We start from the raw sequence: 14396 nt of genomic DNA on the forward strand, positions 1-14396 counted from the left end.
TTTTCAAACTTTTGCCATCTCTCTTCATCATTCAACTGAAACTGCTCTCTTCAAAATTACCAATGAGCTTTTTAATTATAATATTAGATATTCCTTAGTCTTCATTCCTGATTTTTTGGGCAGTATTTGACCCACATTTGACACTACTTATCACTTCCTGGGTACTTTCTTTTCTCAGGTTTCATTACAGGACCTCTCTTCTGGTTTTCCTCTAATTTGCCTCCTTTGCTGGCTTGTCATACCACCTCATGGTACTATGAGTATACCCCAATGTTCTTCTTCTTTTTACATTCTTTCATTTGATGACCTTATCCACTTCTGTAGGTTTAATTATTATCTCTATGCAAGTGATTTCCAGATTAATGTATTTTTCTCTATTTCCTTCTATGAGTTTGTCTTATTATCACCAGCTTTCTACTGGACCTTTCAAATTGGGTATCCCATGGATAATTCATTCAGCATGTCCAAAACTGAACTCATGATCTTTTCCCTCAATATCACTTCTTTTGAACTTTGTTTTTGACAAATGATTCACTATCCTTTTAGTATTCCAGGTTTTCAGCCTTGGCATTAACCCTAACTCTTCATTTTCTTTCATCTCACATATCTAATCATTTGCCAATTTTTTTTTTCTACTTCAAGGCATCTCTTGCATTGGAGTAAAAATTCACTTTTCACTATTACCATGGTTATTCAGGCCCTCATCACTTTTTGTCTGGACTATTTGATCTTTCTGCTCCAAATATGTCCACACTTTAATCTATTCACACAGCTGCTAAATATTTTTCTTAAGTGAAGGTTTATCTATGTCACTCTCCTACTAAAAACAAAAACAATAACAAAAAACTCCAGTGGCTCTCTATTGCACATGATAGTGACATTCATTTTATTTTTTCCCTCTCTACTTCAAATAGTTTCTCTATCCCTACCACAAATACAGCATTAAAGAGTAAATGTAAGTATAGAATACTATTGGAGCTTCTTCCTTAAAAATTTGATTCTCTTCAATTTAACAAGGAAATAATGAAGAAGATAGCAGTGATAAAAATTAATTCTTGTTCTACCAGGAAAGCTTATCATGAGGGTTATCAGAATAATACATTTGAAAGTTGAAAAATTAAAAACATTATCACGCATAGAAGAGATTTATTATCCATATTCTATTGATGAAGAGTCAGAGGTTTCAAGTTAAGTGTCTTGCCCAAAATGGCAAAGCTATAAAAAAAGCAAAACTGAGTCTAGAACTCTGGTTTCCTAATTTGCAGACTAGGTATAACTTTCATGAGATATTGATGAAGTACTGTGGTCTCTTGTTTTGACTTCTCTTTTTAATCCTAATGTTTCCCTACTATCAAATAAAATTATGGGTCTCCTATTCACAATGTATTAATATTTAGTTTGAAACTCATAAATAATAATGATGATTATAGCATCTGTCACCAAATGGGCCTCAATCCAGAGCATCCTAAATGTCCATGAATCTATTGGTAATTATATCATTTGGTTGCGATCTAGTGACTTCCTGTCTCTAATTCCCAGAACCATAGGTGTGGGAGAATATAACAACCATAACAATCAAATAACATAAATGAAAGCTGTTGAAAAAAATGAAAAAAATCCTTATGAATGTAAGATAATTTGCTTTACATTGATCTTCATGACATTCCATTGAGGGCAGGTATAATCATTCCCACTTTAGAGGTATGGAAAATATGGACTAGAGAGGAAATTGGCAGATCTGGGACTTGAATTAAGATTGTCTGATTTCCCAGCCCAGCACTGGGGTTAGTTCCCCTTACTTATGGAAAACATGATATGGAATTGGTTTCTCACTATTCACAAGTGTTTGGGTTTCTGACTTCCTGAACAAAGTTGTAGGATTTCAACCATGCAGGGTCCCTGAGTCTAGTTTTTTAAAAAATGAAATTCAGAGTTGACTCATACATCTTGGGCGGGCAATACATCAAATTAAAACTGATCTTGGGTCCATTCAATACAACTTGCTATAATTAGCCATGCTAAGGAGAGGAGCTACTTTCTATCACAATGAAGGCAAGGAAGATAATTAGGAGGGTAGACTGGTAAAAGGGGCAAAAGAATGTTAATAACTTATACTCGATAGTCTACACATATAATCCCTTCGTTTTCATAGCCCTTTAACATCCATCATTTCATCTGACTTGACTATAACCTTGTGAAGGAGACATAAGAGAAATCATTCCTTTTAATTTTAAAAAATGATCTTCAAGTGCTGTCATTAGCTCTCATCAATTCATTTATCATTTCTATGCAAATGATTCCCAGATCTTTCCTAATATCTGTTCCTACTGTCTTTCCTAAATACCAGTCCCATTTTACTGCTTACTATATATCTACTTTTGGACATTTCAACTCAGACTTTTTCTGTTCAGACTTAAAATATTTTAACAAAACTAATGTTTTTCCCTAAAATTCATTCTTTCTTCAAATTTCCCCACTTCTGTTGGATGACGCTACTATCCTGTTGCTTTGTTATCATAGGTGAAATTTAACAAGATAACATTTATTCACAGAGGCATGCTACCTAGCAATAAAAGGATCAATAAAAGTCCAATAAATGGACTGCCTCCATTTATGCCAAAGTCCCTCAGCTGACAGATTTTATACATTTTGGGCATACAGAACAAAGAAATAAACCAGATAGATGATATAGTGAGATTGAGGGTGGCATGGTGATTATAGACCCAAGGTATAGGGAACAATATGTTTTGTTGGAAGTTTGTTAATAAGGGGTAGAAATGAGACCTTCCTTCTCTCCTGAGACGAAGTGCTCGTTGTTTGAATGCAGGTACTAGAGAGCACCCAGAGTTTTTGAAGAGCAAACCAGCTAATCCTTAAAGGAATACTTGGTGATATAAAGATATTAAACGGGACTCCTTTGGGTTCACATGTATCCCCCAAGATCAGCTGAATTCTTTGAGGCAAAAATAAATCAATGATATGCAGGAAAATTGGATTTTTTGTCTCCACAACACGTTTTATATTTCCTTTCTCCCCTACCTCCATCTACTCACATAGTATCTGCCCTAGATACTAAGTATCTCATTGCTTCCAGTCTCTCCAATTTCCAATCCTCTATACTCTTTCCTCTACACAATTTCCAGAATATTTCTGAAACACAGATTTGACCATGTTATCATCTTTCCTCCAAATACCTTTAATACCTCACTCTTGTTTCTAAGATAAAAATAGAAACTCCTTTAGTTGACATTTAAAGCCCTTCATAATCTGCTTTCTACTTACTTTTTCAGTCTTATTTCCTGTTACTCCCCTTCATGGTTCTATGCTTTAGTCAAACTGACCTGCTAGCTATTCTTGGTACATAATATTCTTTTTTATCTCTAGACGTTTACTTTAGTGATCACCTGTGTCTGAGAGAATCTATTTTCTCCTTATCTCTGCTTTGTAAAATCCATAGTTTTTTTTTACAGCATAGTTTTGCTTCCACTTCTTACATGAGTGAAACATTTTGTTATTCTACTCTTTAGGGGCAGAGAATTTTTACCCTTGAAATTACTTAATAAATACTTTTTAAAAATTTTTAAATAAACCTAGTGTATCATTCTAGTAGAATTAAATTACTTGCAGTGAGGGGTTAACATGGTGCCTCAAATATAGGAGATGCTTAATAAATGTTTGTTGAATTGAATATCTCTAATTGTTGCAACCAATTTTTAAATAGTATGACCTTAAAATTTCACTATCTTTGCTGCCCTCTTGTGGATGCTCTTCAATTTATCAGTATTCTTTTTGAAATACAGTTTCCAATGAGCAGAACCAGGAGATCATGGCAATATTATATGATGATCAATTCTGATGGATGTGGCTCTCGTCAACAATGAGATGATTCAGACCAGTTCAAATGGTCTTGTGATTAAAAGAGCCATCTACACCCAAAGAGAGGATTGTGGGAACTGAGTATGGTTCACAACACAGCATTCTCACTCTTTTTGTTGTTGTTTGCTTGCATTTTATTTTCTTCATCATTTTTTTCTGGTTTGATTTGATTGTTCTTATACAGCAAGATAATTGCATAAACATATTGCATATATTGGATATATGCATCTAAGGGAGGAAGGTGGGAGAAGGAGGGGAAAACTGAAACACAAGGTTTTACAAGGGCTAATTTTGCAGAATTATCCATGCATATGTTTTGAAAAATAAAAAGTTTTACTAAAAAAAATTTAAAAAGAAAAGAAATATAGTTTCTAGAACTGAATCCAGTCCTCTTAATGTGGTCTGATCAGGACAGTATACATGGAACTATCCTCCTTCCCTTCTTCTGAAAACTCTACCTCTCCTAATGCAGAATTAGAAGGACTATTATGCTTCCCTGTTAATTTACTTTAAACCTGTAATACAATTCAGGTTTGTTTTTTAAAAAATAAACTCCGTCAGATCTTCCAGTCTTACTTAACTTACTTATGGGAATAGAGGTATTAAACCCAATTGTAAGATTTTACATTTATCTCTATCAAATAACATAATATTAGTCTCTTGAGATATGATTTTAGTTTCTGAATCTACCATCCAATGTGCTTTCATTTCACACTTCAGTGTGTTTCATCTGCAAATTGGGTATGTATGCCATATATGCCTTTATAAATTTCATTAAATAAAATCATCAAATAGTATAAGGCATTAATCTTAGGTTACTTTGGTAATGACCACTCCCCAAATGAGTTAAAATTATTTTCAAGTCTAGTCATTCAAACAGTTCTGAATCTAACTAACTGCCAATTCGTTTAATCCATAACTTCCTATCATGTCTACAAGTCTCACATGAGAGACTTTGTCAGATTCTTTGCTAAAGCAAAATAAATTATAACTATAGTGTACTCCTGACTTGCCAGCCTTATAAAGCTATCAGAAAAAAGTTAATCTGGCATGTTTTGGTCTTGATGAGATCAAGCAAGTTCTCTGAGCACTTCCTTTCTAAATGTTCATTAGCTTATTATTTTGCTGTAGAATTTTGTCAGAAAGTAAAGTCTAGCTTGTTGGCTTATACTTTGCAGAGTCCACTTTCTTCTCCTAACCCCAGATCTCTTGATTTTTCATAGATTCCTTGAAAAAGGTTCAGCAATCATATTTCAAAGTTCTGAGGGACCTTTGATGTGATCCACCATGGGACCTAAATATTTATCAATCTTGGGTTTCAACTTCCTATTGACCAATTTGTCTCCTTTTAGCAATTTGGTCCTTTTTTCCCTCCAAAAAAATTCTTGATTGTCCTTAGCATTCCTTAGCACCTCAGTTCATTCTAAGTATTAGTGTTCCCTACGTTTTCTCATACTGGAGAAGGAAATGGCAAACCATCTCTATATCTTTGCCAAGAAAATCCCATTGACAGTGTTGACATGGAGTTACAAACAGTCGAATATGACTAAACAACTGAACAATAACACATTATTCTTATAGAAATATGCCATGCTTTTATATTTATTCTTCCTTTGCCAGCCCTTGATTCCTTCTTTTGCATGTCTTTTTAAAACCCTAAATTGATCATTGATTTTCCTGCATATCCACATCAATCTCTTTGTACAGGTTTTTCCCTTTCTCCTTATTGGATTTATTTGTGTTTTTAAAGTTTTGTCCTTGAAAACTTTCCATTTCAACTGGGGTTGATTTCTTCTTGAGGCAACTACTCTGGTAATCTAGACTATTTTGAGAGATTGGAACTTTTGATTGAAATAGGAATCATTTTAATTTAAAATTTTTTTGCCATCTCTAAATTCATGATTTCATTTAAAAATCAAAATCACAAATAAAAATAGTCACTTTTCTCTCTGGCCTGTTGCTAAGAAATTCCAAATAACTGAAAGAAAAAAGTGAAGAATAAGCTAAGAAGAAATTCAACACCCTTTCTTCTATGTACATGACTCAAATGACTTTTCATTCTGAATTTTCCTTTTCCCATTCATTCCCCTTTCTAAGATGGAACAAGGATGACCAGTTAGCAATAATTGATTTTCATCTCTAATGCTTTCTCTTTGTTATATAGGGAAGTCCATCCAAAGAAGAAGAAAGTAATGATGATTTCTCCAAATTCCTGAACGACTTTGAACATTGGTTGCAAGTGGAAAATACCAAGTTGGTAAACATAATTGCCATGAAAAATTCCACTGCTAAGGATTCTGAAATAAGAAAAGGCAAACTGAAGGTATGTTTCTAAGTAAACACCTTTCCCTCTAAAATTATTATGGTATTATTAATAATTATCAGTAATTATGTTTATCATTTTAAATAGTTTGTGAAAAATATATATTTCTTTATGGTTTATGTAGCATTTAATTGTCATTATCTCAGTTAATCAACAAAACGACTCTGGGCTGTTAAAAGGGTATAACAGATATTGTAATTTTTATTTTTTGGATACATGATAAAATATTAGAGACCTTTAAAATGACCCTTAAAATCATAGAATAATGAGTTGGGTCAAACCTTAGAATTATAGAATGATCCAGTAGGAAAAGGTCTTAGAGATTATGTACAATTCACTCACTTGGTACATGTGAAAAATCTAGAGTTGAGTAAGTGACTTTCAAAACTAGTTAGAAGGCAGTACCAAAACCAGAACGCTGACATTTTAACTCCGGAAATCAGTATTGTTTGCACTATATCACACTGCCTCTTCTTTACTGTTATCATTTTAAGATGTACAGTTTGACTTGGAAAAAAGAGATATGAAGTTATGCCTTTTCTTTGCTCACTCATATTCCAGCCATTTCTATCCAAGTATCTTAATCTGAACTCTAAAATTTAGTTAAAAGCAACAATAAAAGATATATCTTATCTAAGCTTATATCCTAAATCCTTTATTTCTCTATAACTACTTATTACCTGTGACATAATCTGTAGGATATTAAAAGAATAATGAAATTATTATTAAAGGAACAATAAGAAACTGATGACTTGTTTCATCTGAACTCAATCAAGCGTATTAAGAACAATTTTTCTCAATAATAATTAGGACAGCTAGGTGGTGCAGGGTGTGGGAAGTTGGAGTCAGGAAAACTTACATTCCTGAGTTCAATTTTGGCTTCAGACACTTACCACCTATGATCCTGGGCAAGTCACTTAACCCTGTATGCCTCAGTTTCCTCATCTATAAAATTAATGGAGAAGGAAATAGTAAACCACTGCAATATCTTTGTTAAGAAAACCCCAATGGAGTCACAAAAAAATCAGATGTGAATGAAATGACCAAACATGAAAATGACCAAATACACAATAATAATCACTCATTGTACATTAATGATATAAAGTCATGTGGTTTCATTGAAAAACACATTAAGAAGGTATTTCATCTTAGTAATATCAGAATGTCATTTGAACTTGGTAAGTTTTATTAATGTGCTTAAAGGAAAAATGGTGACTGAAAGCTTTGGGTTTGAATTCTAAGGTCGAATTGAACCATTGAATTCCAATACTTACTTGATCTTTGATTTCTTGGCAATGCACAATAACCAAAAGGCCCAGAACAGCAAGAGGGAGTGTCCTAGGCCTAGACTCTGTCCAGCATCTTTTGCCAGATCTAGGAAACTTGACTACAGTTCTGTGCATGCTGTAGTCAAGCAACCAACCCAGAGAATCAGGCTATGGCTGAGATTCTATGCTCCTGGCTGTTGCTATTAAATGATGAGCATTATTATTGATCTAAATATGATAGTATTTGTAAAGCACTTAGCACAGTGCCTGGTAAAAAACAGATGCTTAGTCAGTGCTTATTCCTTTCCCCTTCTCCCCACCCAATACAATATAGTCCTGGAGGAGAAATTTTTTTTCCTTTTTTTTAAATTTTATTTTATTTAATAATAACTTTGTATTGACAGAATCCATGCCAGGATAATTTTTTTACAACATTATCCCTTGCACTCGCTTATGTTTCGTTTTTTCCCCTCCCTCCCTTAACCCCCCCCCCCAAGATGGCAAGCAGTCCTATATATGTTAGATATGTTGCAGTATCTCCTAGAAAAAATACATATTTGCAGAACCGAACAGTTCTCCTGTTGCACAGGGAGAATTGGATTCAGAAGGTAAAAATAACTCAGAAAGAAAATCAAAAATGCAAATAGTTCACATTTATTTCCCAGTGTTCCTTCTTTGGGTGTAGCTGTTTCTGTCCATCATTTATCCATTGAAACTCAGTTAGGTCTCTTTGTCATAGAAATCCACTTCCATCAGAATACATCCTCATACAATATCGTTGTCGAAGTGTATAATGATCTCCTGGTTCTGCTCATCTCACTTAGCATCAGTCCATGTAGGTCTCTCCAAGCTTCTCTGTATTCATCCTGCTAGTCATTTCTTACAGAACAATAATATTCCATAACATTCATATACCACAATTTACCCAGCCATTCTCCAATTGATGGGCATCCATTCAATTTCCAGTTTCTAGCCACTACAAACAGGGCTGCTACAAACATTTTGGCACATACAGGTCCCTTTCCCTTTTTTAGTATCTCTTTGGGGTATAAGCCCAATAGAAACACTGCTGGATCAAAGGGTATGCACAGTTTGATAACTTTTTGGGTATAATTCCAGATTGCTCTCCACAATGGCTGGATTCATTCACAACTCCACCAACAATGCATCAGTGTCCCCGTTTTCCTGCATCCCCTCCAACATTCATCCTTATTTTTTCCTGTCATCTTAGCCAATCTGACAGGTGTGTAGTGATATCTCAGAGTTGTCTTAATTTGCATTTCTCTGATCAATAGTGATTTGGAATACTCTTTCATGTGAGTGGTAATAGTTTCAATTTCTTCATCTGAAAATTGTCTGTTCATATCCTTTGACCATTTATCAATTGGAGAATGGCTTGATTTTTTATAAATTTGAGTCAGTTCTCTATATATTTTGGAAATGAGGCCTTTATCAGAACCTTTAATTGTAAAGATGTTTTCCCAGTTTGTTGCTTCCCTACTAATCTTGTTTGCATTCGTTCTGTTTGTACAAAGGCTTTTTAATTTGATATAATCAAAATTTTCTATTTTGTGATCGGTAATGGTCTCTAGTTCATCTTTGGTCACAAATTTCTTTCTCCCTGGAGGAGAAATTTAAATATTACTTTCTCCCCACTTTGCTGTCATCAATCAGCAATTCCTCTTCCTTTGATCTTTAAGTTTTCCAACCTATTCAAATCATAGTACTTGTTTTATACTGACTACAAGTGATTTTCCTTCCTTTTTCAAAGAGTTCAGCACTTAGATTACTCTTTTCCTATTCTCCCCAACTCTTGACTTTATATTTAGAGACTTCAAAATGTATATTGATACTCCCTCAAATTCCCTAAGCTCTCACTTCTTCAGTTTCCTAAATCCATGACCTACTCCTTCACAATGCTTCAAACACATAGGGATTAGCAAATTCACCCATTTTTCATCATTTTCCAAATTTCACCATTATCCAAAAGCACTCTATTTCCCTATTCAAAAATTCTGACTTTTTTTCATTTGCCCATAACGTCTTATTATTCCATCTCTTCCTATGCCTCATCATTCCTAAACCTTTTTGCCTTTGATGAGACCATTGGTTAAAATGAGAAAATTGAGGTCATTATACATTTTTTCTTTGTTTCCATTGATCTAAACCCTCTTCACATTGTCCCTTGTCACTATTCCTTTCCCCAGTAGTTCTTCTTTCCAAAGTCTACATGTGTCCTTGTTCTATAACGCCTCCTTTTTTCTCCAGTATATTGCTCCTTCAGTCATTTCCCCTCCTTTATTCTTCATTATCCTCCTACAGAGTAGTTAAGAGGGGCATCTATAATAGATGCCTGCCTCTACTAACTCTTCTCTCTTCCTTCTTAATTCTCTTCATTTTCTTCATCATTCAACTGAAATTGGCTCTCTCCAAAATTACCAGTGATCTCTTAATTGCCAAATCCAATAGCCTCTTGTTAATCCTCATCCTTTTTGGCTTCTCTGTAGCCTTTGGCACTCTCAACCTTTTCTCCTTGACCCGTTGTTTAAATTTTTAGAACTCTGCTCCTGTGTTTTTGATTGTTCCTTATCAGTCTTATTTTTTAGATCTTCATCTGAAAACTAAAGTGGATATCTTCTAGGGCCCTATCCTCCCTCTCTACTGTTTCCTTTGATATTCTCATGAGATTCCATAAATTCACTTATCTCTATGCTGATGATTCTCAAATCTCCTTATTTATCTAAACTCTCTGCTAACCTTGTCTTGGCTCCAACTTCCTATTAGACATCTCAATTTGGATGTCCTATTGACATCTTAAACTCAATATGTCCAAATCTGTCCCCTGATTCTTTCCCAACTCTGGTATAGAATTTTATCTCCTCATGTCTGGACTATTGTAATATCCTGTGGATTGATATACCTATCATTGGTCCTTTTTCCCTCCAATCAATCCTCCAACTGAGCTATTCCTAAAGCACAAATCTGACTATGTCAAATAGCCCCACTCCCCCTAAATTTCATTAGCTCCCTATGACCTCCAGAATAAAATATTAAATCCTGTTTAGTGTTCAAAACTTTTAACAACCTATTGTGGTTCAGTCATTTTAATTGTGTCCAACTCTTCATGACTCTGTGGAGTTCATTTCATGGGGTTTTGTTGGTAAAGATACTGGAATGGTTTACCATTTCTCCAGTAGCAAACAGAGGTTTGCCCGAGGTCACAGAGTTATGAAGTTTCTAAGTCAGGATTTGAACTCAGGTCTTCCACTCTGTCCACTTTACCACTTAGCTCTTCCTTAGTAACTTAACTTCCCCATATACCTTTCCAGGCTTCTTATACTTTACACATCCAGCATACTTATTGATCCCATAACACTTATCTTGCTATTCCTCAAATAAGATGGATGGAATCATCCTGACTCAAGCCTTTCCAAAGGCTGTTCCTCTTCCCTAGAATGCTTTCCTTCCTCTTCTTTACTTGTTTCCCTGACTTCCTTCAAATCCCAGTTAAAAATCCCACCTTCTACAAAAACCCTTTTTCAATATCTCTTAATTCTAGTGCTCTCCCTCTGTTTTTTTTTTTCTTTTTTGTCCTGTATTAGTTTGTTTGTACAGTGATTTGCATCTTATCTCCTTCCTTAGACTGATTTTCTCAGGATGGGGGACTCTCTTTTGCTTTTTTTTTTTTTTTTTAACTATCCACTGATTAGTACCGATCATAGCACATGGTAGGTAGATACTTAATAAATGTTTATTGACTGACCAACTAACTGATTTCTTCCCTACTGCAATGGAAACTTGCCCCAATCTTTATATCTTTAAAAACCTTATCATCTCTTCAAAGTATAATTTAATACCTCATTTCTAAGATTTTTTTTTTAATGCTATCTGCATTTGTCTCTACTTCTGCTCTCATTCCTCAACATTTTACTATAGAGCTTCAATACTCAACTGAAATTTCTCTTTACAAAGTTATCAATGATCTTTTTATTGTCTTATCTGATTTTTGGCTGTTTTACAAGATTTGGCTCAAATACTCTTCTCTCTGGATTCCCCCATCTGCCTATTTTTCTAATCTCCTTTGATGAGTCATCATCCACATCATGCCCCCCAACTAAAACTTTGTTCTGGACCTGTTTGTCTCTTTCTCCCTTCCTCCCTTTTTCCTCCTCTCTTTCTACCCCACTTTCCTTTTCTGCTTCCCTCCCCTTAATTATCATTGTTATAGAGATGACTCAAAGCTTGATCCATCCATGTTTAATGTCTCCCTCGAGCTTTGTTCCTGCATCACCAACTGCCTATTGAACATTTAAAACTGGACATCCTGGAAACATCTCAAATTCAAAAAACTTGTCTTTCCACTGAAACCCTTCTTTCGAATTTCCCTATTTTTGTCAAGGATGCCATTGCTCCCCATATGTTCCAGGTTTTTAACCCCAGTGTAATCCTTGATTCCTCACTCCCCCTCCACTCTTTCCCCGCCCCCAAGTCCCAGCTCTGCCTCTTGGGAGGAGCAGGGACCCCGGGCAGAGGGACCACAGTACTTTAATTTAATATGTTTTGATTTTTAAGTATTTTTATTAAGGATACATTGAACTCCGAATGCCTAATGTCACTAACTGAAAGCAGATCAAGTGACTAGGATTAGCTACATCAAGGGCAGGAGAGAGCAAGGGATTTAGGCCAAGGGCAACTTCAGGCTCCTGAACATGAGGGAGGAGGGGGAAAGGGAGCTGCAGGATCTCTTCTGGACTAGGCTCCTCCCTCTCCGGGCTTGTTTACTATATAGTGAGGGGAAGTGTAAAGCCCCATTTAAAGACTTCTCCTTTTCTTTTCTTTCCCCCACTACAATAATAAGGATTCTTTCTAACTCTGGGCCATGTGGCCTCTGCTTCCAGCTGTGGTCTTACGCAGGTTTAAACGTCATTTCAAAGTTATTTTACTTGGTGATCTCCACCTGGCAGAATCTTGGGCGGTGAAGAAGGGTGACCCATATTGTGGGGCTTGGGAATCTGGACTCAATCAGCCCCCTCACTACCTTGAAAATTAACGAACACTTAAGATGTTAGAGTGAGACCCCGGAACCCCTGCTGGGTTAAGAACTCCACCAAAGGTGGGCCTAAAAGTGGGGCCGAAGGGCCACAAGGGATGGGAGCCTGACTCGTGGCTCTGGGAAGCCCTTTCTCTGACTATTCCTGGGAGCGTGACCAGTATTTATTTTTGTTAAACATTTTATCCCAGAAATAACAATAACATGTCAATATGGCTGCGGATGTTCTCCCTTCACCCCTCCAATGAGAAGCAGAAAGGTACAGTGGCTGTGGCGAACCCTTAGAGCCCAGCTCCTCGGACCTTGTCTAGGCAGCCCAGGTCGGGTCTGACCATCAGGCCTGGACAGCGCCTGGGGTCTGGTACCTCTACCTTTCTTTGAAAACCCTGAACTTGTATATTTTTTCTCACCCCACAAATTAAATTAGTGATCTAAAATTGCTATATTTACCTCTGCAACATCTCACCCATCCAACCTGTTCCCTCTCTCACACAGTCAACACCTCACTTCAGCTCTTCATCACTGTGGTCTAGACTAGATTTTTGCCTCCTAATCATTCTCCCTGCCTCAAGTCTCTCCACATTCCAAGCAGTCCATCCCTCACGCAGCTGCCAAACTAATTTTCCATCAGTCCAGGCTCCACCGTAGCATTCCTCTCTTTAATAAAATCCAGTGGTTCCCTATTGAGATAAATTATGAGCTGAACTACCTTTTAAAGCCCTTCATAACCTGGTTCTAACCTATCTTTTCAGTTTCATTGTTTATTATTTCTCTCACACACCCCATCACCACCATCGCCACATACTTTGCAATCCAGTGAAACTGGCATTCTTCTCTCTGTACCTACATGCTCCTCCATCTCCTATCCCTGTGCCTTTGCACTGAGGAAGAGGAAAGGGGAATATCTGAAACTCATTTTAATGCTAACTCTTTGCAGGGTTATCTTGGAGCATACTCATATTAGCTCTGGAGAACTGACTATTTAAATGTTCGGTATGAGCACTTACAATTTAGATTGGCAGACTATAAATCAGGGCTTGGTTTATTGTTTTGATGATAATTTAGATTTAATAACACAGATTAATGTCCTGTACATTTTCCCCGGGGAGCTAGTTGCTCAATATTCACTAGCACACATTTGTCTTCTTTGAAAACTACTGTAACATTTATTATGTATGTGTATTATATATATATCTATTTGTATATTTTGTTTTTCTCTCCAATTACAAATTCCTAGAGATTAGGGATTGTTTCATTCTATGTATTTCTATCCTAGCACAATATTTGACACACAGTATTTAACAAATTCTTGATTGATTAATGAATTGTTTACACAAAGCCATTGTATTTCATGCCTATATTGCATTTCTCCCTTTATATTTACCTTTCTGAATTTTTATTAAAATGCTGCTACATCCTCAGTGAAGCTTTCTTTCATCCTCCAATCAGTGGTCTCTACCTTAAATTACATTATATTTGCTTATAGATATGCTATGTCCCTTAATAGAATATAAATTTCTTGAAAGCAAAAGATAGCTCCATTTTGACACATAAAGGTTAAGTGTCTAAGAAATATCTAAATTAGTGCTTTGCAAATGACATGCTAAATAACTATTTATTTAATTGAAATACAACTCACATTTATGGAGTACATTAAGGTTTGCAAAGTGATTTTCTTATGACAATTCTGTGAGGTAAGTAATACAAATGTAATTATTCCTATTTTGCAGATGAAGAAACTGAACTTCAAAGCAATCATATAGTAGTTAGTGATTAGAACTGGGATTATCAGTCCATTTCCCTTGACTCTAAGTCAGTCTTGTTCCCCTACCCCTGTACCATATGAATCTTTTTTTTTTTAAAGAAAAGGAAAAACCAA

General features: G+C 35.7%; 1 protein-coding gene across 1 annotated transcript in view; it reads left to right on the forward strand.

The window, feature by feature from the left end:
* Positions 1-14396, forward strand: part of SYNE3 (spectrin repeat containing nuclear envelope family member 3) — a 206549-nt gene that overhangs the window by 152806 nt on the left and 39347 nt on the right. The window contains exon 19 of the mRNA XM_051978431.1: positions 6041-6199. Coding sequence (XP_051834391.1) covers positions 6041-6199 — 159 coding nt within the window. The remainder of the gene's footprint in view (positions 1-6040; positions 6200-14396) is intronic.

This window comes from Antechinus flavipes, chromosome 2, assembly GCF_016432865.1.
Source record: "Antechinus flavipes isolate AdamAnt ecotype Samford, QLD, Australia chromosome 2, AdamAnt_v2, whole genome shotgun sequence".
Classification (NCBI taxonomy): Eukaryota; Metazoa; Chordata; class Mammalia; order Dasyuromorphia; family Dasyuridae; genus Antechinus; species Antechinus flavipes.